This window comes from Myodes glareolus, chromosome 27, assembly GCF_982192425.1.
Source record: "Myodes glareolus chromosome 27, mMyoGla1.1, whole genome shotgun sequence".
Classification (NCBI taxonomy): Eukaryota; Metazoa; Chordata; class Mammalia; order Rodentia; family Cricetidae; genus Myodes; species Myodes glareolus.
In genome coordinates, this window is record NC_142052.1 from 4,273,143 (window position 1) to 4,299,508 (window position 26,366).

The 26,366-nt window shown below is 39.9% G+C and overlaps 1 protein-coding gene and 1 long non-coding RNA gene across 8 annotated transcripts in view; one reads left to right on the plus strand and one right to left on the minus strand.

Moving 5' to 3' along the window:
* Magi2 (membrane associated guanylate kinase, WW and PDZ domain containing 2) overlaps positions 1–301 on the minus strand; it is a 1,336,576-nt gene extending 1,336,275 nt beyond the window's left edge. For all 7 annotated transcript variants that reach the window (XM_085684178.2, XM_085684177.2, XM_085684176.2 and 4 more), the window contains exon 1: positions 1–301. In XM_085684178.2, the coding sequence (XP_085540304.2) occupies positions 1–301 (301 nt within the window).
* LOC146889324 (uncharacterized) lies at positions 172–24,519 on the plus strand. The gene is made up of 3 exons (XR_015000103.2): positions 172–310; positions 19,841–19,940; positions 20,349–24,519. It is a non-coding gene; the product is annotated as an uncharacterized LOC146889324 (long non-coding RNA).
* The last annotated feature ends 1,847 nt before the right edge of the window (positions 24,520–26,366 follow it).

The following is a 26,366-nucleotide window of genomic DNA, read 5'->3' on the forward strand; positions in this document are numbered from 1 at the left end:
CTTGCTTGACGCACTTGAGCCGGAGTGGGTCCTTGCAGTGTTTGATCACGGCTAGAACGTCCCTGATGGTGAGCCCCGCCACGGGGGTCTCGTTCACCTCCAGTAGCAGCTCCTCGGATACCAACTTGCTGCCGCTTTCATAGGCCACCTTGCCTGGCTTCACCTCCCCCAGGTAGGGGAACTGTCCGTTTTCGGCGCCCCCCTTCAGTTCAAAGCCCAGCTGGCCCTCCGGGTTCCTGCCAATGACACTCTCGTGGACTTTGCTAGTCCAGTGGCTTTTCTTTTTCAAGCTTTTGGACATGGCAGTAGGGTGAGTAGCCTCAGTTCCTGAGGGTCCTGAGGGGAAGAGGGTTCGGGAGTCAAAATCGGGATGGAGGAGCCAGGGGGCCAAGGGATGAGGGTGGCAGACTTTGCCTTTCTCCCCCTCTGCTCCGCGCTTTCCCTCTTCTTTGGATGGAGTGTGGCGGAGGAAGGGGGAGGGTGGATGAGAGGGACAGAGGTAGGAGAGCCTGGGTGAGGTTGTGCTGTCCCTTGAATGACACTCAAGGCTGTGGCCCCGCAGCGGGAGGAAGCTGTGGTGGCGTTGGCGGCGTTAGCGGAGGTGGCGGCGGGCGGCCGAGCCAGCGCGAGCTGTGGCCGAGCTGGTGAGCGGGTGGCGTGGGGGTGGGGAGCAGGGTAGGGATGCCGGGGGCCACTCCTGCGTGCTGCGAGTGGGAGCGCGCGCGCGCTCGCCGGCCTCTGTGTTGTTAGCCGATATCCATGGCAGCTGCAGTGGCAGCGGCGGGGAGCGCGTGTGTGTGTGCGCGTGGACTAGTTGTACTGTATTGGCAGGATGCGAGCGGGCGGGGAGGAGGGATGCGAGCCCAGGGAGGAGGCGCGCGCACCGGGTGGAGCGCCAGCGAGGGCTTCGTCGCCGTCTCCCTCCCTCCGCGGCTTGACCCGGTAGTGAAGGCGGAGAGAGAGAGAGGCAGGCCCCGGGCCGCCCCGCAGCCTGCAGGAGGAGGCGGGAGCCGGGAAGGAGGAGAGCCGGGGCCAGGCGTGGGCAGGCGGGCGAGGAGAGCCAGGAGACCAGACTGGACCTGCTTTCAGCTTCCCTCGCCCGCAAGACACCGCGACTTGCTCACACTCCAGAACTGATGCAGCAGAAATCCAGGGACCCGATGGCGAGCCCGGTGCCTGGTGGCCCATCTGCGGCGGCGCCAGCCTGCTGGGGCTCCATCCCGCCACCGCCACCGGAAAGCCGGAGTTCAAGGTCCTAGCGTGGGACTGCAGACGACCTGGCAGTCAGAGCTAGACTTCACTGCTGGCTCGCTTCGCTTTGAACAGTCTTAAATTCCTCGCAAAGTTCTCAGAAGTCCCCCTCCGCCAGGGGAAAGTTAGAGCAAGGAGTCTGGTCGTCCTGGTAGCGAGAAGAATGAGAAACAGCATCTGGAGACCAAGGCCACGAGTCCCCTGGGACAGAAACTTAAGCGGTTTGAGAGGAGTCAGTGTGGACCGCACCTGCCCTAGTGGAAAAGTGGAGAGGGTCGATGAGGGGAGGGGGTCATAATGAGAATGAGAGCCTCGATGTAGAAATGGACTGCATAGGCGGTGGCCCCAGGTTCTGTCCCAGGCTCTTTGGAACCCATTCCCTGTGGTGGAATACCTTGTTCAGCCTTGACTTGGGGATCGTCGGGTGGGCTTGGTCTTACCTCAAGTTGGTAGCCAGACCTTGTTGACTCCTTAAGGAGGCCTCTCCCACGGTGAGGAGTGGATGGGGGTTGGGAAGGAGAAAATGGGAGAAGGAGAGGGATGGGGAACTGGGGTTGATATGTAAAATAAAAAGTAAACTTTTAAATAAAATATGAAAAAAATAAAATGTTCACTTTTTAAAATGATGGATAGTTTAACTTGAACAGGAGTCAATCCTGTACCTGGGGTCTAAGCCTTGATATCATCTGACGAGCAGCCCCACTCTACAGAAAAGGCAAGAGGGCTTTAGGTGGAGTACAAACTCAGCTCCCTGGACTGTCTCTAGCTGCTTTTCTTTCCTGTCACCCGGGAAGAAAGCTAAGCAGGGCTCAGAGGCTGAGGGCTGTTGATGTCCCCTGGGAAACGTTAAGTGATCTTTTTAAGCTCCTGTAAGTTAAATTGCATTTGCTTAACTTTGAAATAATGTGTTTCAGACAAAAAAAAATATAAAGGAACAAAAGAAAAAGAAAAACTCACTCACCCACTCATCTTTGGAAATCAGTGTGGAAGTCAGAGCAGTTAAGATGTCTGGGGTAGAGTGTGGGAGGGAAACGCTGCAGCTCAACAGACTTCCAACACCCAAACACAACCTAGGGGGTTTGAATCCAGCCTCTGCTGCTTTCCAGGACCTTTCTCAGTTTGCTTCTTTCTAAATATGGTTAACAGTACCGATTGGGGCATGATGCAGCGAGCAGAAAAGCAGGCAAGGCTTGGAAAGCGCTTGTATGGTACCCTTTGCTTGCCACTTTCCTTCTTCTTTCCTTCACTCTTTATCTGTCCATCTATCATCTATCTATCTATCTATCTATCTATCTATCTATCTATCTATCTATCTATCTATCCATCCATCCATCCGGGGCAGAAGACAGCAAATCGGGTCAGAACTGAAGGTCTTTAAAAGGGATGAAATTGCTTAACATTGTCTCTTTTCCATTTGAGGAAATGGAAATCCAGGAAGTAGGCTCTGACTGGGGAGTGGGGGTCCTGTCTTGGCCTCAGAGAGTGCTCAGGAGTCCTGAGATTTCCACTGACAGCCCAGTCTCACCCAGAGTTACACAACCCACTCTAAGTGGATACTGATAGTGTACAGAATCTGCATTTGCATAACATCAGTTACAAGTAACTATCAGTGTGTAAGCCATAGCTGAGGTTCCAATTGTATGTTACTTATTCTTCTGTTTGTATTATACACTTCTTTACAGGTGAGGGAAAGGAGGCTCAGGAAGAGACGGAGTTCACGAAGTCACGTTTAAATAGTTTACACAGTTTTGCATCTAACCAAAGTGCCAATAATTCCACCCATTCAGACCCCCTGCCTTGTCCGCACGCCTCCTCTCAGTCACTGCATTGAACTCATCCCTTACCTGTGTAACCTGTCAGTGTCATCCCAGCACTCAGCAGACTGTGACCCTACACTTAGGTCTGCTCCTTCTGTGGGAGAAAGGAAAAACAGAGCAGCTGCTTTCCCTAAGAAAATCCCTCACAGTATCCTTAAGCCAGCAGTATCATGGAGCTCTATGTCAGTCCACGGCTCCTCAGCTCCCACTCCACTCGATTTTGCCTTGGGTAGTAACATGTCATTTCTGTTTTAATAAATAAAGCTTGCCTGAAGATCAGAGAGTAAAACAGCCACACTGGTCAGCCATACGGACCAGGAAGTGGTGGCATACGCCTTTAATCCCAGACGCCATACTTATTAGCCATAGAAGCCGGGCAGTAGTGGCACACACCTTTGGTCTCAGTCCTAGAGAAGAGTATAAGACAGGAGGAAACAGGTCCCAGGCTTACTCTCATTCTGAGAATTCGGAGAGGCAGGCTCGCCATTTCGGTTTTGTTTGAGGTAGATGGAAGAGGCAGTGACTGGCTGCTTTGCTCTTGTGAACTTCAGGTTGAACCCCAATATCCATCTTTGGGATTTTATTATTTGTGCTACAGCCTTGTATCCTGATATTAGGATCAGAATCTTAAAACATTTTTCTCTTGTTATTCTAGTTAGTTGTTTTGTTTTGTTTTTGTTTCTCAACTTGACACAAGGTATAGTTTTCTTTGGGAAGGAACGGCAGTGGAGTAAACTCCTCTGCCATTGCCTCTAGGCAAGTCTGCAGGGTATTTTTTGATTAATGATTGATGTGGAAGGGTGAGAGGGTCCAACTCACTGGGAGTCACACAAGTCAGGGTAGGTGGTTCTGAGCAGAATAAGAAGGCACACTGAGCCAGCCATAGATAGCAAACCGTGATCCTTTGTGGCCTATGTTTTGGTCTCTGCCTCCAGGTTCCTGTCTTGAGTTTCTGCCCTAATTTTCCTCAAGGGTGCACTGTGAATTGAATTAAACTCCCTTCTCTCCAAGTTGCTTTTGGTCCAAGTGCTCTGTCACCGCAATAGGAAGCTAACTGTGACAGTTATCAATTGACACAAGGCTAAGCTTTGTTAGTGGAAGGTCGAGCAGTGGTGCAGACATTTTATGCCTGCTCTAGGATGTGGTCTGTGGTTGGCTTTCTAGCAAGTGATGTGAAGAATTTAGTAAGCTTTACCAAGTCTCCCTGGCCTGGCGATAGGTTTTTTGTAAGCTTTCTCTGAAGTGCAGCTGGGATGTTCTCACCAACTCTGTGACATCGCAACAAATATTTTGACCATTTTATGAGCCATGGCCATATGCCATCAATAAAATCTAACTATATGACTTTATGCCTCTCAGGGTGAGAGGCGAGGGCAAAGGGAGGGGTTGGCTCTTTCTTATAGTGATTATTTCTGTGTTCTTTAGAAGTCTTATTGAGCTGTAGAGTGGTGGTGCACACCTTAAATTCCAACACGTGGGAGGCAGAGGCAGGAAAATCTCTGTGAGTCTGAGGCCAGCCTGGTCTACAAGAGCTAGTTCCAGGACAGGCTCCAAAGCTACACAAAGACACCTGGTCTCTAAACACCATATATATACATATATGTATATATATGGTTTTTATATTATATTATTGTATTATGTATATATACAACATATATTGTAAATATATATTATTAATTCATTGACATGCTGATATATGTATCATCTATGTCAGTATACATACATATATACATATATACCTATATTAATGCTAAGTTTCTAATTTAATGCCTTATACCCGCTGGAGAGATTACTCAGCTGTTAAGAGCACCGTCTGCTCTTCTAAAGGTCCTGAATTCAATTCCCAGCAACCACGTAGTGGCTCATAACCATCTGTAATAAGATCTGGTGCCTTCTTGAAGAAGCGACCTGGTCAGTCATCCTCATCAACTTAGACCATGAAACCCAGCATGCTAAAGCTCAATAGAACTGCCATATATGGGATTCCCATTCATGCATTCATGCTAGGTAAGTGCTGTGTCACCAAGATGCATTCCCAGCCCCTCAATATTTCTTCCCCCTTTGGATTGAATGTGTTGTATTAAGAATATATTTGTGTATGCATATGCTCATATGCATGTAATAACAATTAGTGAAGGAAGAAGACATGGATTTGAAGAAATTCATCTGATATAAAGGAGGGTTTGGAGAAAGAAAAGGGAAATGCTGCAATTATAATCTCAAACACAACTACAATGGCAAACCACGGTTGAACAGCTTGGGGACTAAGACAATTTCTGAAGCAGGGGTTCCTAGACTGCTCATAGCTGAGGTGCTAAATAAGTCGACCTGGCCAGTGAGGACACAGGCCCTCTTTTAGCTATTGTGAGTTATCAGAAAAGTGGCAAAAAGAATTGTTTATGTTTTGTACTTAAGAGAGCATAAGCAAAGCTGTTAAAACTTGAATAATGACTTTTCACCTACAAAAATTTCACCAGGAATTTTTGTTACAAATAGGTTTCAGATTTTATCGAAATTTTCTTTGTATCTAGATAAATATGTCATATTTCCGTAACAAAACTTACATCTTTTCTACTTGGTTTTAGATTTACAGAACTCTTTAGTTATTTTTTATTAATTTTAATTGCTAAATTAAATTTTTCATAAATGTATATAAAGCATTCTTATTGCTCTCCTCTCTGACCCAAACCAAAAAGGATAAATATGGCATGTATTCACTTACATGTGGATATTAACTGTTATATAAATGATAATCAAGCTATAACCTATAAATCCAGAGAGGTTAGGTTTAGAGGAAAAGGCTAGGGAGGACAGAGAGAACTCCCTAGGAGGAGAAAACAGAATATAATATGGATTTTATTGTTGGGGGGACTGTAGGTTGCAGAGACCAGATAGTGAGAAGGAAAGGAGAGAGTTAAGGGAGGGAGTGTGAGAGGGAGAACAAGAACTGAGCGTCATTTGTGGGGTGGTATGGAAATCTAGTACAGTGGAAACTTCCTAAAATATATGAAGGCGATCAAAATAAATTCTCCAAATAATGGGGTAAATGAGGTACCAACTAGCCTTCTCTTGTTCCAAACAAAGTTTCCAGAACTGGGACTGGGTTACATACGATTGAGTTGTTATCTAAAGGAGTGCCATGGAAATAACCAACCAACCCAGGATGTTTCTAAGACAATAGTTTGCTCTCCATCAATAGACAGCAAGTACCCATGCAACCAATGGAATATTGAGAGGTGGAGGTGGTGCCTGCGTAGAACCTGCACCCCTACATTCTAGTGTCTTTGGTGCTGTAAGGTTCTCTTCAGGCTACCGAAAGAGGAACACAAATACCAACGCAGATGCAAACACTGAACTACAATGCTGTCCAGCCTGCAAAGTATGCTAGGGCAATGGTGGCACAAAGTTTATGGGAGTAACCAACCAATGTCTGATTTGACTTGAGGCCCACTTCCTTTGATGGACGTTTTCAATAGGTCATTAGGGAATTTTCTCTCTTCCAATTACAGTATGTTTTCTGGTCTTCTGACCAGACTTCAGGTCATACAGAATTAAAGTGAACTGTGTGGCAATCTCAATCTTGGTCTTTGGAAATTTAAATATGGGTTTTTCTGTGCAACCTTCACTAAGCCATTTAAATAATCAGAGACATTAACTAATTCTGTCACTTGTAAAAAGGTGGTGGAATATATATGACAAGGTTATTCTAAGAATCGTGAACATACTTTAAAGGTTTAAGGAGCTGTGGTAATGAAGGTATTGTCAAATATAGGGAATAAAGGAAGCAAAGACAGTGATTGAATGGTTTTCTATAGAAAAGAATTACAACTATTATTGAGGTGTTCAGGTTTGTTGAGGTGGAGATGTAGATGACATTTTCAACAAATTTACTATCATCAATTAACAAATTTTTGTTGATTGGTTAGCTTTTTTTTGTTTTTTGTTTTTCAAGACAGGGTTTCTCTGTAGCTTTTGGAGGCTGTCTTGAAACTAGCTCTTATAGACTAGGCTGGCCTCAAACTCACAGAGATCCATCTGCCTCTGCCTCCCGAGTGCTGGGATTAAAGGCATGTGCCACCACCGCCCGGCTTGATTGGTTTGCTTTTTAAGCAGAATAAATTTTTTAAAAAGTGAAAGCAAATAATTGTCAGTCTCAAGTTGGCTATGTTAACAATACTACAGGGGACACCACTCTTTTGTGGTCTCACAACTGTAAACTTTCCACCAGTTTGATTGCTTTCACTTCTGGAAGCCCTGCATGTTCCCTTATTTATCTTTGGCTTTCTTTACTGTTTTTTTGGATTTTATGTGTATTGTAAGAAACAATTCATAACAGTTTTCTATATGTGGAGCATCACACTAAACATACGAAATAAAGATACTCGAGGTTGTAGAAGGAGTTCAGTTGGTAAAGCACCTGTTGTAAAAGTGTGAACTCCTGAGCTCAGATCCCCTGGACCTGTGTAAAAGGTGTGTGCCTGTAACCCTAGTGTTTGTGCCTCTGGTATGGAAATAGGAAGATCCTGCCAGTTCAGTCTAATTCACGAACTTCACGTTCAGTGACGTTGTCCTGTCTCAAAACAATAATGAAGAGAAGAGTTGAGAGCAACACCTTAGACTGATTTTGGTTTCCAGACACGGAGTCCTACATCAATGTGAACACACACACACACACACACACACAACTTTAGGTTTTTGTAATCTAGCTGCCACAGGTCCTGTCTTCAGAATACATTTCTTCATGTATTATGTCCCTTTTTGAAAGAATACATATAACTGCTGGATGATTTCTGCTTCAGACTTAAAACCCAGGAGGTACCACCTGGAAGTTAACATCTCTCCCGGGGTGTGTTTGCCAAATGCTACCCAAGAGAGTGGGAGAACCTGGCCTGCCTTCTCTACTACCAAGGAAATCACAGACAGAATATCCGTCCTGAGGCTCCCTTGCAAGATCTTACTGAAGCTAGGAATTGACCTGAAATCACCTCCTTTCCTACCTTACTTACTCTGTAACAGTCTTTTTTAGACTGATTCTCTCAATAATCTTTTACATATAATCTTTTTCTCAAGGTTTGGTCCTATGAATCCTAGATGAAGAATTTGCTACCTGAGGGATTGGGCAGATCGAGTTGGGTGAAGGACATGGAGGAAGAGCAAGAAAAGAGATACCTTGTAAGAGGGAGCCATTATGGGTTAGAGAGAAACCAGGCACTAGAGAAATTCCCAGGAATCAACAAGGATGACCCCATCTAGAAGTCTAAGCGATAGTGGACAGGGTACCTAAAATACCCTTCCCCTGTGATCAGATTGATGATTATGTTAATTGTCATCATAGAATCTTCATCCAGGAACCAATGGAAACAGATGAAGAGATCCACAGTTAAGCACTGGGCCACATTCCTAGAGTACAGCCATAGAGAGGAAGGAGTGATAAGAGCAAAGGGGCCAAGACCATGATAGGGAAACCTACAGAAACAGTTGACCCGAGCTAGTGGTATTGACATCTGGTGAACCTACACAAGACCACACTAGACCCTCTGAATATGGATGAAAGTTGTGTGGCTTGGGCAGTTTGTGAGGCCACCACCAGTGGAATCAGTATTTATCCCCAGTGCATGAACTGGCTTTTTGGAGCCCACTTCCTATGGATGGATACCTTGCTCAGCCTAGATATAGGTGGGAGAGCCTTTGTCCTGCCTCAAATGATGTGACAGACAATGTTGACTCTCCATTGGAGGCTTCACCCTCTCTGAGGAGTGGATGTGAGGAAGTGTGGAGAGCAGGAGGGGGGGTTGGAGAGGGAACTGGGATTGGTATGTAAAGTAAGATTGTTTTAAAAATAAAAAGAACTCTATTCATTTTGAATAGATGAGGAAATAGAGCACCTCATATCTAAATACATTATCAGTAAGGATAGGGTTGTGATTTGATCCATGTCTTTGTGACTTTAAAGTCCTTATCCTAGTAAGTATATATTGTTAGTTCACCTTTATAACTAGAAGTGGACAGAACACTCAACAACTCAACAGACGTTAAAATTCTATCTTTCTGTTAAAAATCTTTATCTCTTCTGTATTTTGTGTCAGATATGTACAGGCATGTTGCCTTCTTTAATAGGGAACCTTAGCAGCTCAGTAGATACTCAGATAAGGGCTCTTTTGATACCTAGGTTAAGCTGAGCATTTCTTTTTGTTTTCTGTCACTCCTGCAAGTAAGTAACGCCGATAAGGTTGTTTACAGCAGCACACACGTTCTGACACAGAACATCCTCAGGTCTACAGTTCAAATGCTAGCGTCTGCTCTTTCCAAAAGTTATGGTTGGGCATTCTGATCTCTTTAATTTGCTGCTGTTTGGAATTGCCTATGTCCTGTGGTTCAACATCTCCTGGTTCTCTATCTAAAACATGACCCCCTCCAGTATCCTTCTTGCAACCAATCACACTGGTTCTTCCCCTTTCCAGAACTCACTGTGATTACACCAGACCCTCCATAGAAATCTACTTTTAGACTTAGCTGATTTAGCAATTAGCGATCCGTATTCAACTCCTCTTCAGTTTTCCAAACCGCAACTCTCACATCGAGGCTCTTGTGATTAGATGTGGAATTCTTTCACAGGGGACACTACTCTGCCTACTGCAGGTTCATGGAGCATACTGTCTCCATCCCTCATCCTTTCATAGGTCAAGGTGACAACATGCCTGCAATAGCTCTTTCTTTCTACATCTGTAAGGTTAGTATCTCAGGTGAGATAAGAGAATGCGGATTCTTTAAGATAATCAGAAATTAAAACAAGGCCCTTGGGACACAAGGCAAGTCAGAAATTTCAGAATTTGAATTTCGTGATGTTTATGTTGGTGCAAGGAGAGGCAATGCCTACAGATAATTTCCATCAAGTTTTGGGCCTAGTTCATGTAAAGATTCTATGACTGTTTAAATACAGCTTTTACTCCATCTGCAAAGGCAGACCTCTGGGACAACCTTTGTTTTAAAAATAAATTTGGCTGCTTCTTGCTGTTGCGAAGACCACTTTTGTAATGCCTTCACGTACCTTTTGTGGCATTGTGACTTCTGAAACACCCCCCCTTTGCTAATCTGTCTTCTACAGCGAGAACGGGTGACATTATGTAGCACTGTATCTTTCTCGTGTTATCTTTGCATTCTTAGGTCCTGGCCCATTGTCTGGCACAACGTCAAAGTTCACCAAAGTCTTTTATAAGGTTAAACTTTTGATTTCAGAAAGTTTGGCTACTTTCTTCATATACATTTTTTATCTCTTATAATAGAAGATTATTTCTTGATATACATAGTAGTGACATGGTAGAATATAGAGAGGCACATGTTGGTAGAGATTGAGATATTTATTAATTAGCATGAATTTAAGAAAAAAATCAGATTCTTTAGCATTTGAGGCAGTTTTAGGTCAGGGAAGAGTCTGGGTGATGCTGGTGATATTACTGCTGAGGGCAGAAGATACCATCTTTAGACATTCCATGGTCATTTTTAGCACATTCTTATGTCCTTTTCCTAGAAATAACAATCTTGTTACATAAATTAGTTTTGCATATTGCAGATCATTAGACTTTTAATAAAAATCTGCCTGACAGTAATTCCTTGCCTATTACCTACCTGAACAATATTATCTGTGTCTTCTTTTCTCCTGAAAGTTCATACAGATTTCAAGCTTAAAAAGTGTCTTTTTCATATATTGATATATTGATAATCAGTTTAATTTATATTAATTTTAATGATTTGAGATTTTTATGCATATAGTGTGTGCGCATGTGTGTATGCATGTTCACATGTGTGTACACATCAGTACATGCAGGCATCCATGCATGTGTGTGTGTGTGTGTGTATGCTAGAAGTTGATGGTAGATCCTTGATTGCTTTCCACCTTGTGTACTGTATATCATGTTGAACATGTGTATATAATATTATATAGCATATAAATATGTATGTTCCAAGTACTACATGGAATTTCTTGTAATTTATACATTCATTGAAACCTAATCATTTTCTTAGATGTGAGACTCTTTGAAATTCAACATTAAATAAAAAAGTTCACAACACCCATTTAATTTGCATGTAATCAGCTAAAAGTGCTTTGATCTTACTGAACTCATAACATGCGGTACAAATCTTTCCCTCACCTTTATTCCAGACCCACAGTTTAACATGCAAAGCATCCCAGCTTGACTTCTGAACTGTAGTTCCTTTGAGATTGTACCTTTTCTTTGCATTCTATATAAAAAACTGAGAGAATGAAAGAGACTATGTTGGCAGGAAGTTAAGGAACACATAGCTGTCAGTGAACATGAAGAGAATATTTCTTGGAATACTCAACGCAAAATCAGTCACCAATAATACTAAACGCTAATAATAAAAATTTTAAATGATTTAAAGGAAAGAGATGATTGAAATCTGTGGAAATGGTGAGAATTTGGTACAGTTGTCTGATCCATCAAAGACAGTGATTTTTAAGCTTTAAAGAAGCATAGATTTCTTCAAGCATTAGATAGACTCTGATATAACTGGGAATCATTTCATTGCTTTATAGGATTTCAGTCTTCAAATTTTCTTTACTAGATCACAGGATAATCAAATTATCAGGAAATTTATAACACAATTGAATCTCTGCATAATGGGTATTGAGTAGTCAGTTAAATTTGCATAAAAATTTAGGTGAAAATCAAAGCTATTACAAATTTCTGAAGAAGAGAAAGATGAATTTCATGAAGTCTATGTACACGGCTGACAATTAGAGAAAAAATATAAGGCTAGAATAGAATAGAGAATGAGCCATAGTGATCATTTTTATTGATCAAGAGTGACTTCTCCATTAGGAATATTGTTGGTTTAACAATTAGGCATGAACGTTGGCATTGGCTTGATTATGTTAGCACTGTATACTCAAACACAAGGTCCCCAGTGTTCTGATTACTATCAATATTATTTCATTTTGAATAAGTGCTAGTGTTCCCCATATATGACTTTCCAGGATTTCACAGGATGAGATCTGCTACTTTCCTCTCATCAGCTCTGAAAGAATCCCCTGCTATTTTCTTCAGTTTCTTTCACTGTTTCATATTCAACTTGCAAATCACCCCAAGTATAGATCCGCAATAAAAATAAATTTTCAGGATATATTTTTAACTAACTTCAATTGGGATTCCTATGTTAGGCTATGTTTAAAATGTTATTTCTTTTGTCAACAGTACAGTTGGTAAGAGAACTGGAAATAAAGATAGATCGCTTTCATTTGATATAAATAGATGTTTGGGAATTTTTGAATTGAAATTGAAGAGACAAAGGACATAAAGAGTTTGTGTGTCTGACTGCTGAGTTCAAGGTTTCACTAACGTATTTTATGCATTATAAAATCATAAACATAGTATATTTTCCCTTGAAGATGTGAAATCTTCAAAAGACTACAAATTTATAAATAAATGTTTCTCTAAGTCCTCACACTTACAGGAAATGGTAAATAAAAATAATATTTCATAGAACAAATGGAAATTCATTTCCTTGTTTGCTTTTCAGAAGACGACTGTAGGTCTGTCTGCAAGTTTAGAAATCTTTACATACAAAATATGTTTTAAATCATTAGAAACATCTTTTATATTTTACCCAAAATGTTTGATTATTTTATCAAGTTACCTATTAATTTTCACTAGATTTATCCATTTGAGATAATGACATGCAAATATCTCCAAAAAGGTCTCTTCTGCTTTAGTCATACACATTTGGATATTAGTGAAAAAATATGTTTATTAGAGAAGCTAACTATTCCCTGGGGTCTTCTCTCCACCAAATGTTGCTTGGCAATTTCTATGATTTTCTAGCCTAATTTGCAAGAATAAAGAGACAAGAATCCAGGGGATGTATGTTACATAAAATTGCAAATATGGTATTTATTCTATGTTTGCACTTTTCCTGTGTGAAAGCTTTACACAAAACGAAAGTAAGAAGTATCCAAAAGGCTGGAGAACAGCACCACTTCACCCTAAGCAAAGGCAGGCCTCTCCTAAGGAGGGTGTTCTAATACAGCTTGAGTGGCAATCTCAGTCTGGGCACCATCTGAAGGAGGGACCCTTCAGCTGAGGGAAATTCATTTGTATCCTAAAGTAGGCACATAGACTGCCAGAGGTAGATCCTTTTTATTTATTTACTTATTTAATTATCATCAATTTACTCACTTGACCCTAACACCACCTAACTTAGCTTGTAAGGCCTTCTACATTGTGGACTATGATTCAAAGTTAATTCCCCATGACCTCTTATGATATACTGTGTGTGATATTTCATGCTCTGGTACATTTTATATGATTTTTCTTTAAGGATTCTTATTCATTCATTCTTGCCTGATGTGTAGCACACTGCCTCTTTCAGGATGCCACCTCTGCGATGATTTCATCCCTCCATTAATGGGTTGTTTCATCATCATGTCATTGTTACCCCAACATGTCATAGACCACTTCAGAATTGCTAACTTGAATGTCTGCTTCTTCAGTAGTTCATCTATTGAGTATAAGTGAGATTAATTCACCAGGGCATATGGTCAACCATAGTACATATATAATATATAGCACTGACAATAGTAATTAATCAGTAAATCATTAAGTGCATTATATCATTTTGTAATGATTTAGTTACTATGGCATTTACTTTCAAAATATTTTCTATGACACGTCTATTCTGGGCAGATGCCAATACTCACTAAAATGTTTATCATAATTTTATTCAAAATAATGAAACATTAGATGTTATTGCTCACATTAGATTCAAATTATAAGCATGAAAACAAGCAAAAATAGTAATCTATGTAACAATCCTTAACTCAACATCTCTGTTAACTAAAGGATAGATTTTATATGTACATTTCAGTGCACCGTCCTACAGAGAGCTATTCATGGAAATCACATTTTAATCTTTTTTATGGTTTGTTTCTTTCATTTTAGGTTATAGAGTTGAGTTAATGTTTGAGGCATTCATTACATGTTCCAGAATATGGTTCTTGACTTGGAACTCAGAGCTTTTCAACTATGCATGGTAGATATATAGTCTTGTGTGTGAAGGGGGGAGAAGAAAGATTAGTGGTGTGCCAAGGAGCAGTGCAAAGCAGCAGTGATTCAATATTTTAATTATTTCTTTTTTATTTTGAGATCATAATATAATTACATCATGTCCCCTTGCGCTTTCCTCCCTCCAAACTCTCCCATATATCCTTCCTTGCTCTCTTTCAAATTTTGTTATGAGTATATTTCTACTCTTCATTAAGGCATTATATTTATATAGCTCATTAAAAAATATAATGTATAATTAAAATTACAGATTAATAGTCATTTATAATAGTCAAACTTCTAGTCATGTTGGTTAGGTTTTTTTAGATCTACAGAGATGTATTTCAGTTACATTGATAATCTACAACACTTCAAAAACCTACAGAGTATAGCATTTAAAGGGTTTAAGAACTTAGATTTTTCTCGACAGTGAGACACAGCTCCTTCAGGCAGCACCAATTACTTCAGAGAGGTTGATGGGCATTGAAGAAACTCATGGAATTGGCCTTCAATGTGATTAGATTAGTCATTTGGACAAGAAACTGCTCTTGCCTGGACTGCTTGATGATATGCTGTATGAACTAGACATGCAGGCCCTACAGAAAAGTGACTGCTGAGTTTTCCAAAAGACAGGATGGTCCTTTAGGTTTTCTGTTTCATGAAAAAGTCTGTCAGACGTTCTGTAGGACACGGATAAATGACTGAAAAACTGCCAATATAGGCAAAACAGCCTTTCAAATTTTCTGCATCATGGAAATCAGTCTACCAGACACTATAGGCCTGTAGGCTGAAGATGGATGCTCCAATATTACAGAAGAGCTTTGGGTGACTATCCAGGCAGTGAGATATCTCTGTCAATTCTCAAGTTTTGGAAGTTGCTTACAATGCACTTCCTGTTTGATATTATATCCTTCTGGGGTCTTTGACAGAGTCGAAGACAGATAGTTATAGTTTTCCTTAGTTATGATAAAAGAAAAATTAAATATGAGAATGTAGACTCACAAAGCAGCATTGTAACTGTAATTGTTGCTTGAAACCTATTTTATTATATGTAATTTTCTTTGTTAATGTTAAAATATTCCTTTTTATTTAGACAGAAAATATGAGATGATGTGGGATTCCCCTCTGTATGCTATGGATATGTTTTATTATCATTGGTTAAGAAAGAACCTGCTTTGGCCTATGACGGGTCAGAATATAGCTAGGCAGGAAGTCAAAACAAAGGTACAGAGAGAAAGAAGGCTGAGTCAGGGAGACACCATCTAGCTGCCCAAGAAGCAAGAGGTAAAAAACCATGAATCTCGTGGTAAAATAGAAAATAATAGAAATTGGTTAATTTAAGATGTAAGAGTTAGTTACTAAGAAGCCTGAGCTAATAGACCAAACACTTTTATAATTAATATAGTTTCTCTGTGATTGTTACTGTCGGGGGATGTGGAAAATGAATGAGCAATCTCTATTTACATCATTCTGTAAATTTGTACAGGCATTAAAAAAGCCTTCGTTACTTACATAGTAAATTGGATCAAGGGAAGAGCAGAAACAGATAAAGCTAAAGTGTCCTTCCACCTACCCACCTCTGTCTCTTTCACTTGGAGTCACTCAAGGTTGTACAATACCTTTAACCTTTCGTTCATATTAGTGGTTCCCAACCTGTGATTCATGACCACTTGGGGAGTCAAGTGATTCTGTCACAAGTGTCACCCAAGACCGTATGAAAACAGAGATATTTACATTAAAATTCATAACAGTAGCCAAATTACAGTTTTGGAGTAGCATTGAAAATAATTTTAGGGTTGAGGGTCACCACAGTATGAGGAGTTGTATGATAGGGTCACAGCATTAGGAAATGTTGAGAACCAATGATCCATTCCCACCTGTGTAGACACTTCTGAAAGACACCATTGAAAGGCTTCAAGAAAATTGAATTTCAAGAGCATGAGAATTGAACAGGCTTGGATTGTCTGTACTCCCAACACTCCTGTTCTCCACCAGTTTGCCACCGTGAAGTACCTTGGCCATTATTTTCTCCATTTGTCATTTCCTCTGCCTAGACGATTCTTTCCTCGCACCATGATGCCTTTAGTTCTGCCTCCGAGGCCTCAGAAGAATTCACAGAGACCTTCTGTACCCCCTTCATCTGATATAGTCCTCCCGTTTCCTCTTCTCCTCAGACAGCAGCATCCCTGTCCCTTCTGGGATACAGGGAGATCCTCCTATGCCTTTGTGGTTTCTGGTGCCTCCTAGAATTCCTTCTGAAGCATTAGCTTCACAGCCTTTTCTCCTTGTATTTGTGTCTTCTTCTCTTCTTACAAATGCATCAGTCTTGAGTTTAGAATGACTTTTGTCTGAAGTTCTTGAGCTTACTACATCTCTGCTGGTGGTAGATAATATTTATAATTAACATAATTCCATTTGCTTTTCACAAAATAATCCAAATGTATTGTGTGTAAAACATTGACCATGTTAAAGGGAATGTATTTATTGTTTCTCTATCCTGGACTTTCAAAGGAATTATTTTGATTTTAGTAAGCAATCTAAAGTATTTTCAATTAGTAAGATAATGTGTCAGAATCTGAGATACTGAAGCAAGACAGTGGCTAGATCTTTGATCTACATATTTTATTTTTGCTCTCCATGTATGTCAAAGTAAGTAAATAGTATCAGGAGGCACAATCTCATTATAGTCTTATTTAATACCTTTTTCTCATGTGGAAAAGTTATTCATTATATTCATAATCTTGAAATAAATGGATATTTATACAGAAGTACAAGCAAAGAAGCAAATGGGGACACACTACTGTTAGGAACAGCAGTAGTACATTCCTTCTGGATGAATGCATCAACTCCCCGGGGAAACTATAGGCTCTATATAGAATTGCTTGCCTACCATTGTAGACAACTTGCTTATTTATGGGAAATAAAGAGTTTTGTTCAATAGCATAGTAGGCTTTTATTTAGAAAGTAGCATAAATTGAAAATGTACTAAAATGCATGAAGGTAAAACAATACACTCATGTGACCTGGAACAATCTTAACTGGACTTATGTCAGGGGAAAAAAGATGTCTGAAAGGCAGCTGAATTCCAACAAAAAGTCTCCAGATAAAGAATGCTGATCATCATGAAACTGCTGCTGTAGAAATGTAAGAAGGAGTGGATAAAAGGTTTGTCTGAGGAGCCCTGCAGAGAACGGAAATTCTACAAAGGATAGATGGTCAGTTTTGTCTCCCACTGGATGAGGCACACTAATGGACGGAAGCTGCCACATAAGCCCCAGGACCCAGAATCCTCCAGGCTCTCTCCCGTGTCTTGCACTACCAGGACCCAGAATCCTCCAGGCTCTCTCCGATTTCTTCTATTTTCCTGGAACCTGGTGCAATGCAAAACAAAGGGAGTTAACTACGAGGAGAAAAAGATATCTTGGAAAATGCACTCTCTCTCCTGCCGTGACTTTGACTGCATCACGCTTCTGGAGCATGACAGGCTATGCAGGGCAGAAGCTTCGGCTTAAGTTACAGGAGTTTTATCTACCGGTTTCAAAGCTGAAGAGTCTCAGTGAATCAAATACCGGGGACCTTTCTGTATTTCAGGGTGGTTCTAAGGTGCAGTGTAGGTTTTACTGAGGGAGAGAACTTCTCTATAGAACAGATTCCCAAGGTTATAAAAAGAGTTCATTTTTCGAACTCTATTCCTTCAGAATTTATAACTACATATCCATAAATCACATCTAAAAGCATACATTTATTTATGCAAGTATCATGTGAATAAAGCATGTTGTCTCTTCCATTTCATTTTTCTTTTTAAAAATTTTATTTTATTGTTTTCTCAATTGTATTTCCACATGGTTTCCTTCCTGTAGGTACAAGCACATAAGTGTAAAGTGTTATATGTAATATGAGTAGTCTAAATTTTCCTTTATAATTAGAGCTATTTTCCTTTAATCTGAACCCCACGTGCAATGAGATAAATTTGATATCCTGCCATATTGTATATAAATGTTTCTAAAACACAAATCATCTCAAATCACCAGGATCAGAATTAGATTTGAAAAATGGATTCAATAATGTGTTCAAAATGAGGTGAAATTAATTCTAATTGAATTCATAGAGGACTTGAAATTATACATAAAATCTGTAATATTGGATTATATTAGATATGAATTATCACAGAAATTACATTCAGAAAAATGTATTGTGTTGACATCTGAAGACCATTTAGTCAGAGCATTAGAACAGGTATTACATCTCAAATTCCCCTTGTTCTATCGCCTGAATGTAATTGAAAATCTGTCCATTTTTGGTTACCAATATTAAACACCTTAAATACAGAGTAACAAAGATTTGTATTGACTGGAAGATAAATTGTAAATAAGAACTTTGCTACCCATGATGATTCATTGTAATATAATTAATAAAAACCCAGAAACAGAAACTGGGGTCAGAAAAGCAAAACAGCCAGCTACTGGCTCTTACCTCTGCCTCAGTCTGAAATGTTGATCCTGCCTCCTGGAATCTCAGAATGAGACTGTGTGTGAGAGCTGTCTCCTCCTATCTTATATTCCTCTCTAATTCTGGGATTAAAGGCGTGCACCACTATCCCCAGTTTCTATGGCAAACTAACATGGCTACTGGGATTTAAGGTATGTGTCTTCACTGCCTGGTCTGTAAGGCTACACAGTGCAGCTGTTTTACTCTCTGAACTTCAGGCAAGCTTTATTTGTTAAAATTCAAATGAATTATCACTATAGTCATGACTGTTTTCCAGCACTGAGAAGACAGAGACAAGACCACAAGGTTGAGATCAGCCTAGTCTACAAAGTGCATTCCGTACTAGTCAGGAAAAGCTTGATATATCTATATCTATCTATATCTATATCTATATCTATATCATCTATATCATCTATATCTATCTATCTAGATAGATACTCTGTGTGTGTGTGTCTCTGGTCTCTGTCTCTCTGGCTCTCTCTCTCACACACACGAACACACACACTAATATGAATACCAAGAGACATTTCTAAAGAGGTAATTATTTTGAAGACCTTAAAAACTAGCCCATAAAATACTGGGTTTAGATGTGATGGCTAGCAGCAGGCTGTACTTTCAGCATTCTGGCAATAAAGAAATGTCATATGGAACTAACATCGATAATCTACCTAAAAATATCCTTCAGATTTTGCAAATTTGTCCTATGTATGAAAAGCTAAATGCTTTCTAAAGAAGATTATCACTTTAAGATCACCGCTTTAAGTGAGGTGTGCAAAAATATTTTAGTATGCAAAAGTTACTATAATGGTCTTATTCTCAGTAATATAATTCATGAAATGAAGTAGGCAGTTTGTTCCAATAGCTATCCATGAAAAATTAGTTTCTCAAATATAACAAAAATGCTTAAGTATTGACATTCATCACTGCCCTAAAATTATAGTCCTCCAAATTTACTGGTTTTAATTAAATAGCACTCAGAGTTCAAGGGAGCTCAAGACAGCTCTATTATCTTCATGGAGACTAGTTCCCACTTCTCTCTCCTTGGCGGAGAGAGCTTCTGTAAAGAACAGGAACGCTTTAAGCAAAGTTGTCACTTGGCTCTCATGTCAACAGAGGTAGGCAGGGAGTTTAATGAAGGCCTTGGGACACGTATACATACTCAATGGGGACTCTGTGGGTACTTTTATTTGTCTGACACTGATTCTTCTTTCGTTTTTTCTCTAGCTCACATTGGAGGATCAAGAAGGGGCTGTTGTGTTGTCTTGATGTTATGCAAGCATGGTGATCAAGTCTAGAAGAAGGAGGAAGCAGAAGAGGGATCCAGGTCCTCTCCCTCCTCTCCTCATGTTTTGAAGATAATGTAAAGCTAATCTGATGAGTTGAACTTATTTTCCTGAATATAAATGCCTCACAGTTCAAGTCATGTCCATTAAATCACTAAGCAGTCCATTTGAGTGAATTGATTTGAACAATGCACAGGGACCTAATGCTGCTCAGAAAATTGCAAAAACAAAAATTCAGAGTGTTTTGTTTTGTTGTGGTATAGTTGACCATTTTTAATTTCTAGATTTTGAAGTAAATATAAAGGCTTCCATTTTCAATAATGCAAATGAATTCCATTATTTTCTCATATACATATGGGTATAGACTCCATTAATGTGGTATAGTAGCTCATTTATTTTAACCAACATAATGATTGATTAGATTTTGTGTGACTCTTTTTCTTTATCAGATGGCAAAATATCCCACTGACAACAGACTTCATGAAGTCATGTCTTGTCCTTCTATTCTATCCTCTTCCAGATTAAGAGCTGTTATTCTTCTGGGGAAGCAATATAACCAATTTACCGAAAAGTAATTTTGGTCCCTTAGATTGCATTCTTTGTTTACTGCTATTGTTGATGCAGAGTTTTTTTTTTAATTGAAGGATGAAAGTGGTCACAACATCTATGCTCAGAATGTTCTTCCACAGCCATCCTTTAACTGAAGGATTAAAAGTTGCTGAGTCAAAGCCATTCTCAAAAAGAAAGAAAACAGCTGCTACTAGCATCTGAAAACGGTTTCTAAAGACTACACATTCTGAGAGGTTGTACAAACTAAGGTGTGAACAGTAGCTTAAAGGAGGGAAGATGCCAAAGCTTCGGTCCACATTAATTTTCCATACCCAGCACATTTTGATAATCAAAATTTAAATAGCCATTATTTCCTGAGATCAATTTACTTTTAATGGTAGCGAGGAACATCTCCACCTTAGGTTTTATAATTCTTGCTATGTTCACTGTCACCAGCCACTGGAATAATTTAGATGTCTGTAAAACAATATGTGTGGAGTATTTGGGAGGTTTGGTGCATGAAACATGTAGTATTATAACATATAATAACTGGGGTCAACTCTAGGCAATGTTTGGGAAATAGAGAATATTACATCCTGCTTAAAGAGAGAAAGGTTTTACTCAAAGCTCAAATAATCTGAATAAAGCCCCACGCTGGACGACAGTAAACCCCATGGTAGACTAAGATTCTTCCTGTGATGAAATCAGCAGAGCACTTGTTCCGAATGCTGTGTTTGCCTTTCCTCTCCTGTTCTAAGAATACCTGGGGCCTTCTATCAGCAACAAGAGACACCTACAGAAACTCACATTCCTTTAAAAGGATCAAGCAATCCTTGTCCAAAGCTGAGCACACAGAACACTATTCCTGCAAACAACATCTACCCTAACTAAAGAGCAGAAGCAAACACACTGACTAATGGAAGAGAGTCACTGTTTTCAGAGGTGGTCTAATAACCTTAAGACACTTCTTGAAATTATCATGCGATATAAAATAAATTATTTTAAAATGTCCAGATCAAATAAATCTAATTAAAAATATGTTAAAATGCATATTATAACATTTTGTAACTTTAGTAATAAAGGAAAAAAATGACAGGGCTATGCCACACACAATAGGGGCCATACAGATATCGGTGGCCTGTGCTAGCACCCAGAACAGGGTACCATTCAGGCTCAGGCTGCTGCCAAGGGCCATGTCTGGGTATGAGGTCCTGTAGCAGCCAGGGTGGAGACTGATGATTGACATACATGACTCTGCTTACCTCCAAGCATCATGAAGAAGCCCAGGGTCAAACCAGTCACCTGAGTCCAGGTTGGGGTCCAAAGACCAGGAGTCATCCATGTCTGAATGGCCTGTGCTGCTATTCAATGACATGGAGACATCTGGGCCCAACCTGCATCTGAGGGCCATGCCAGGGTCCATGGCCCCATTGCAGTCTGAGTCTGTGCTGGTACTCACTGTTCCTTTTACCACCGCAGCCCATGAAGACACCAAAGATCAGGGGCCAAGTTCATATCTTAGGATCATGCTGCTGGTAGCAGTGGTGACACCCAGACCTAGCTGCTGCTAAGGACCATGTTAGGGTCTGTGATCCTATTTTGACTGGGGTTCTGACCTTAGGTCCAGGTCTAGCACAGTCGCTAATGGTCACATAGAGGCCCAGGGTTGGGGCCACAACCTGAGGCCTTGGTAGTGTCGACACACAATGGGTGGAACCATCCTCAACAGGGTGACCGTTCCTCCCACCCAGAGCCAGATGTCATCTGGGCCTAAAGTTCTACCTTGGACCTCGTTTGAGTCCATGATCCAGCCACAGCTAGGGTCTGTGTTGGTTGTCTGTGGCCAATGTCATCTCAGGAGGTCTTAGGGATCATCAGATAAAACCACAAGGCTATACTAAGCCAGTCCTGCCCTTCACTGCCATAGGAAAGCTGATCTTGTTTTTCGCTGACCACTGCAGCAAGAGAGATGGTGCCTCCACTCAGGAACTAGGGCCTTCGTCACCCCTCACCATTAACAAGAATGAACCTACCCTGAAGGCGTGCATGTAGGGGGTTTGACTGCCAAGGCACCCAGGTGGGTGGCCCAAGTGGCTAGATCTGACCTGCCTGGCTAACACCAACACCCGCAACCAGGCCTTGGGTAAGCCCACCCTAGCATCTACCACTTCTAGGTCCTGCTAGAGCTCGTGAAGGGACAGATCCTGCAGGACGATACCCACAAGATCTCCAATACACAAGATACCCTAGAGGAGCTCGGGTGAGGATCCATTGAGGATGGCGTACCAAAACCCAGAGAACCTGAATCAGACTAAGGACTTAGGATTCACTGCAATGAACCAGTCAAGCTTATGGGACAAAGGGATGTACTGTATGACACACCGAAACCTCCAATGCCATCAGGATGGATTAATAGAAATAAGTTAATTCAAGATATAAGAGCTAACCAATATGAAGCATGAGCTAATAGGTCAAACAGTATTATAATAATTTAGTTTCTGTGTGATTATTTTGGGTCTGGGCAGCTGGGAAATGAAAGAGCAGTCTCTGCCAAAAATAGAATATTACTAAAAGAAAACTATTTAACTATGAAGATAACCTACATATCTAAACTACCCTGTATGCCCTGCATTGACTTAGAAAAGATCTACTGTTGTGTAGATGAGTTAAGCACACTGTATTTCCTTTTATATACAGTGGGTTTAGACGTTATAGTTCCTCATGCACATAAACCTAAAATGTTATATAATTATGTATATTATTAAAGTAGGTGAAATAAGCCATGAGCAAATTTTTGAATATTTTCTTCTTTTAAGGCTATCATTGAAAGCTGGGTGGTGGTGGCACACACCATTAGTACCAGCACTCGGGAGGCTGTGGTAGGGAGATCTGGGTGAGTTCAAGACCAGCCTGGTCTACAGAGCTAGTTCTAGGACAGGCACCTAGTTACACCAAGAAACCCTGTCTTGAAAAATACAAACAAATCAGAAGACTATCATTGAATAAAACAATAAAAAATGGAAAGCATACACTGTAAAATATTAAACACAAAGATAAATGTGAAATAGCAGAAAAGTTGACATCTTTACCAGAAATTGATGTACATTTAGCGATTTTGTCTTCAGTATCAACAAGAAAAAGGTATCAGAAATAATAAAAAAAATCAATAATGAGTCTTTTCAGGAATACAATCTAATATTTGAGATTGTCATTTAATTACAACATATTTTCCTTCTCTTTCCTCCCTCTAAACTCTCCCACACAAATCCTCTGTTCTTCTTGTATTTCATGGCCTCTTTTTACATTAATTGTTGTTACATGTATATATGTATATATATATATGTATATATATGCACACACATATATATTTTGAAATATATCTTGTTATATTTCCAAAATGTTACTAGCATACACATGTTTACAATGTTGATTATTTGCATTTTATCTGAATTCATCTGTGCATGAATTTAGCCTATTGCTTAGAGACAATTGTGGCTCTGCAGAGACTCTAGTCAAATTTCAGCTGGCAAGTTTCATGATTCTTAACTCATACCCAGCCTTTCTTTCTCCTTCTACCTTTATGAGGATTTCATGTTAAGACTGGAGCATGAGCTCTCATGCTGTCTTCTTGGTTCTTATTCATGCGTAACCATGATGAACAAGGGAATTAGTTTTCAGTGTACTAAAGTGTTGGTTAATGGGAGACAAGGGATACCAGTAAATTATCTTTTCTCGATAAAGGACACTAAATCTCATTGTTTCTGTTTCTCTAGAAGTGATGACAAATGGTTGGAAGACACACACACACACACACACACACACACACACACACACACACACACACACACATCCATGTAATAAGTATTGGCCAAAATGACAGCAATCTTGTATTGGTTTGTTTCTGCTCTTCCTCTCTATTTAACTCCTAAATGAATCTGAGTTATTCAACTAAATAAAGAGTGTTACTGATGTCTGTTCTCCCTATGAGAGCACTGTAAAATAGGCATCCCAGTTACCTCCTTTACCTACTAGGACCCATGCTCAGTCTTTCTTTCTTCTCGATACTACCTTTCCTCCATTGATATGTGTGTGTGTGTGTGTGTGTGTGTGTGTGTGTGTGTGTAGAGTGTGCAGATAGCCAGCACTACTGGACATTTACATAATCTCATCAGCCATGTCACCCTCAGAAGTCAGCACGCATAGTCCTTCCCATCTTCAGTTCTTAAACTGTTCCTACACACTTTGCCATGGCGGTCTCTGATCCTGAAAGTGAAGATGGTGATCACAAATTCAGGGCCTCATAAAGCTTAACAACTTATGATCTTTGTTTTGACTACTATGATTGTCTCTACTAACCTTTACCCATTTAAAAAGAAGCTTCTGTGGACAAGGCTGAGAGCAGTCTAAAGATTGGAACATTTCTAGAAGGCAGTTTGGCAATGTGTCCATCTATCATAACATCATTAGTAGTGGCCCCTTGTAGCCTCTGATCTCCCTACTTTAGACCTTTTCTTTCTAGATATCCAGTACTAGGTATGTACTTATTCCAATGAAGGTCTTGAATCCAATTAGAAGATATTTGATTTCTGCCAAAACAATCAAGTACTATTAACCCATGACCAGAGCTTGCCTGAGCTTAATATTATAAAGGATAAAACCTGAATTTATTTGAAACTTCCAGGTCCTAGCCTCAAAATAATAACACTGCGGTAATATTAGGCAAGAGTATCTCAATATAATCCTTCTCTTAGTTTTCTAATACTTCCTTTCATTGCCTGTAGTCAATGGCTGGAGTCATACTCCAGAGCATTCTGTTAATGGTGGTATAATTCATATCTATGAGTAAATGGCTCATGTACTAGAAGAACTGACCTAGCTAATAGCTAACATCAGAACTCAAAAAAATAGTTTGAGAAAAAAAACTTAAAGGTCAAATCACAGAGTCGAAATACAGGATGGATATGGAAAAGCAGACTGAATGGAGGAACTCATTTGAGCCTTAATATTAGAGAGGACACCAATCTCTCTCTCTCTCTCTCTCTCTCTCTCTCTCTCTCTCTCTCTCTCTCGATATCTTTCTCTCATACTACTTTGTTGAAAAAAATTCTTGAAGCTCAGTGAAAAATCAATAACTCCTCAGCATGGTGTTGAAAAAGAAGTCAAGAGTATGAGATATATTAAAATGTCAAAATGAACTTACTGTGTACGATTTGAGCACTCACAATCTGATACTGGCATGAAATAGAACACCAAAACCAACACGCTAAACAAGAACAAAAAACTTCATAAAAGAAGAAAAATAATAGGCAAGAAGAAAAGAAATATGGCAGAGGATCCATGTGTGCTCCCTAGGAGAGCTAAGAATGGCTCACTAACAAATTTTAAGAAGCCTGGTTCATGCTGGATGTATCTTATGGATTGTGGGTGATGACAGAGTTATTGCTATCAAGTTAGGATGCTTAACATCAGTGGATAGTGTTATAACTGAAAGTCGAATGAAGCTAAGACAATGACATAAAACAAGCAATCACAGACTTGATATCAAGTTGTCTTGACCTTCATAAATCTCTGATTATAGCTAATAGGACCTGCTGTTCTCAGACATGAGGTAGATGTGAAACTGACTATAAAGATGAAAGAGAGAAAGAAGAGATGCACAAAAATGTTTTGTGAACTACCCATATAAGAAAAATATAATTCTAAATTAAATTTCCACATATCAGTTATAAAATCTATAGCATAGTCACCTTGACAAATGTATGTAATACCAAATGAAGTATGGACAATAGATATCCCCTGATTGTTTTAGACCTGAGTAACTAAATACTGGAGAATGGAAAAACACAGGAATTTCTAAACAGGTTAGATAAAGTATAATAGTGTCATGGGATTTAAAACATCATAATGATTCTCTAGCT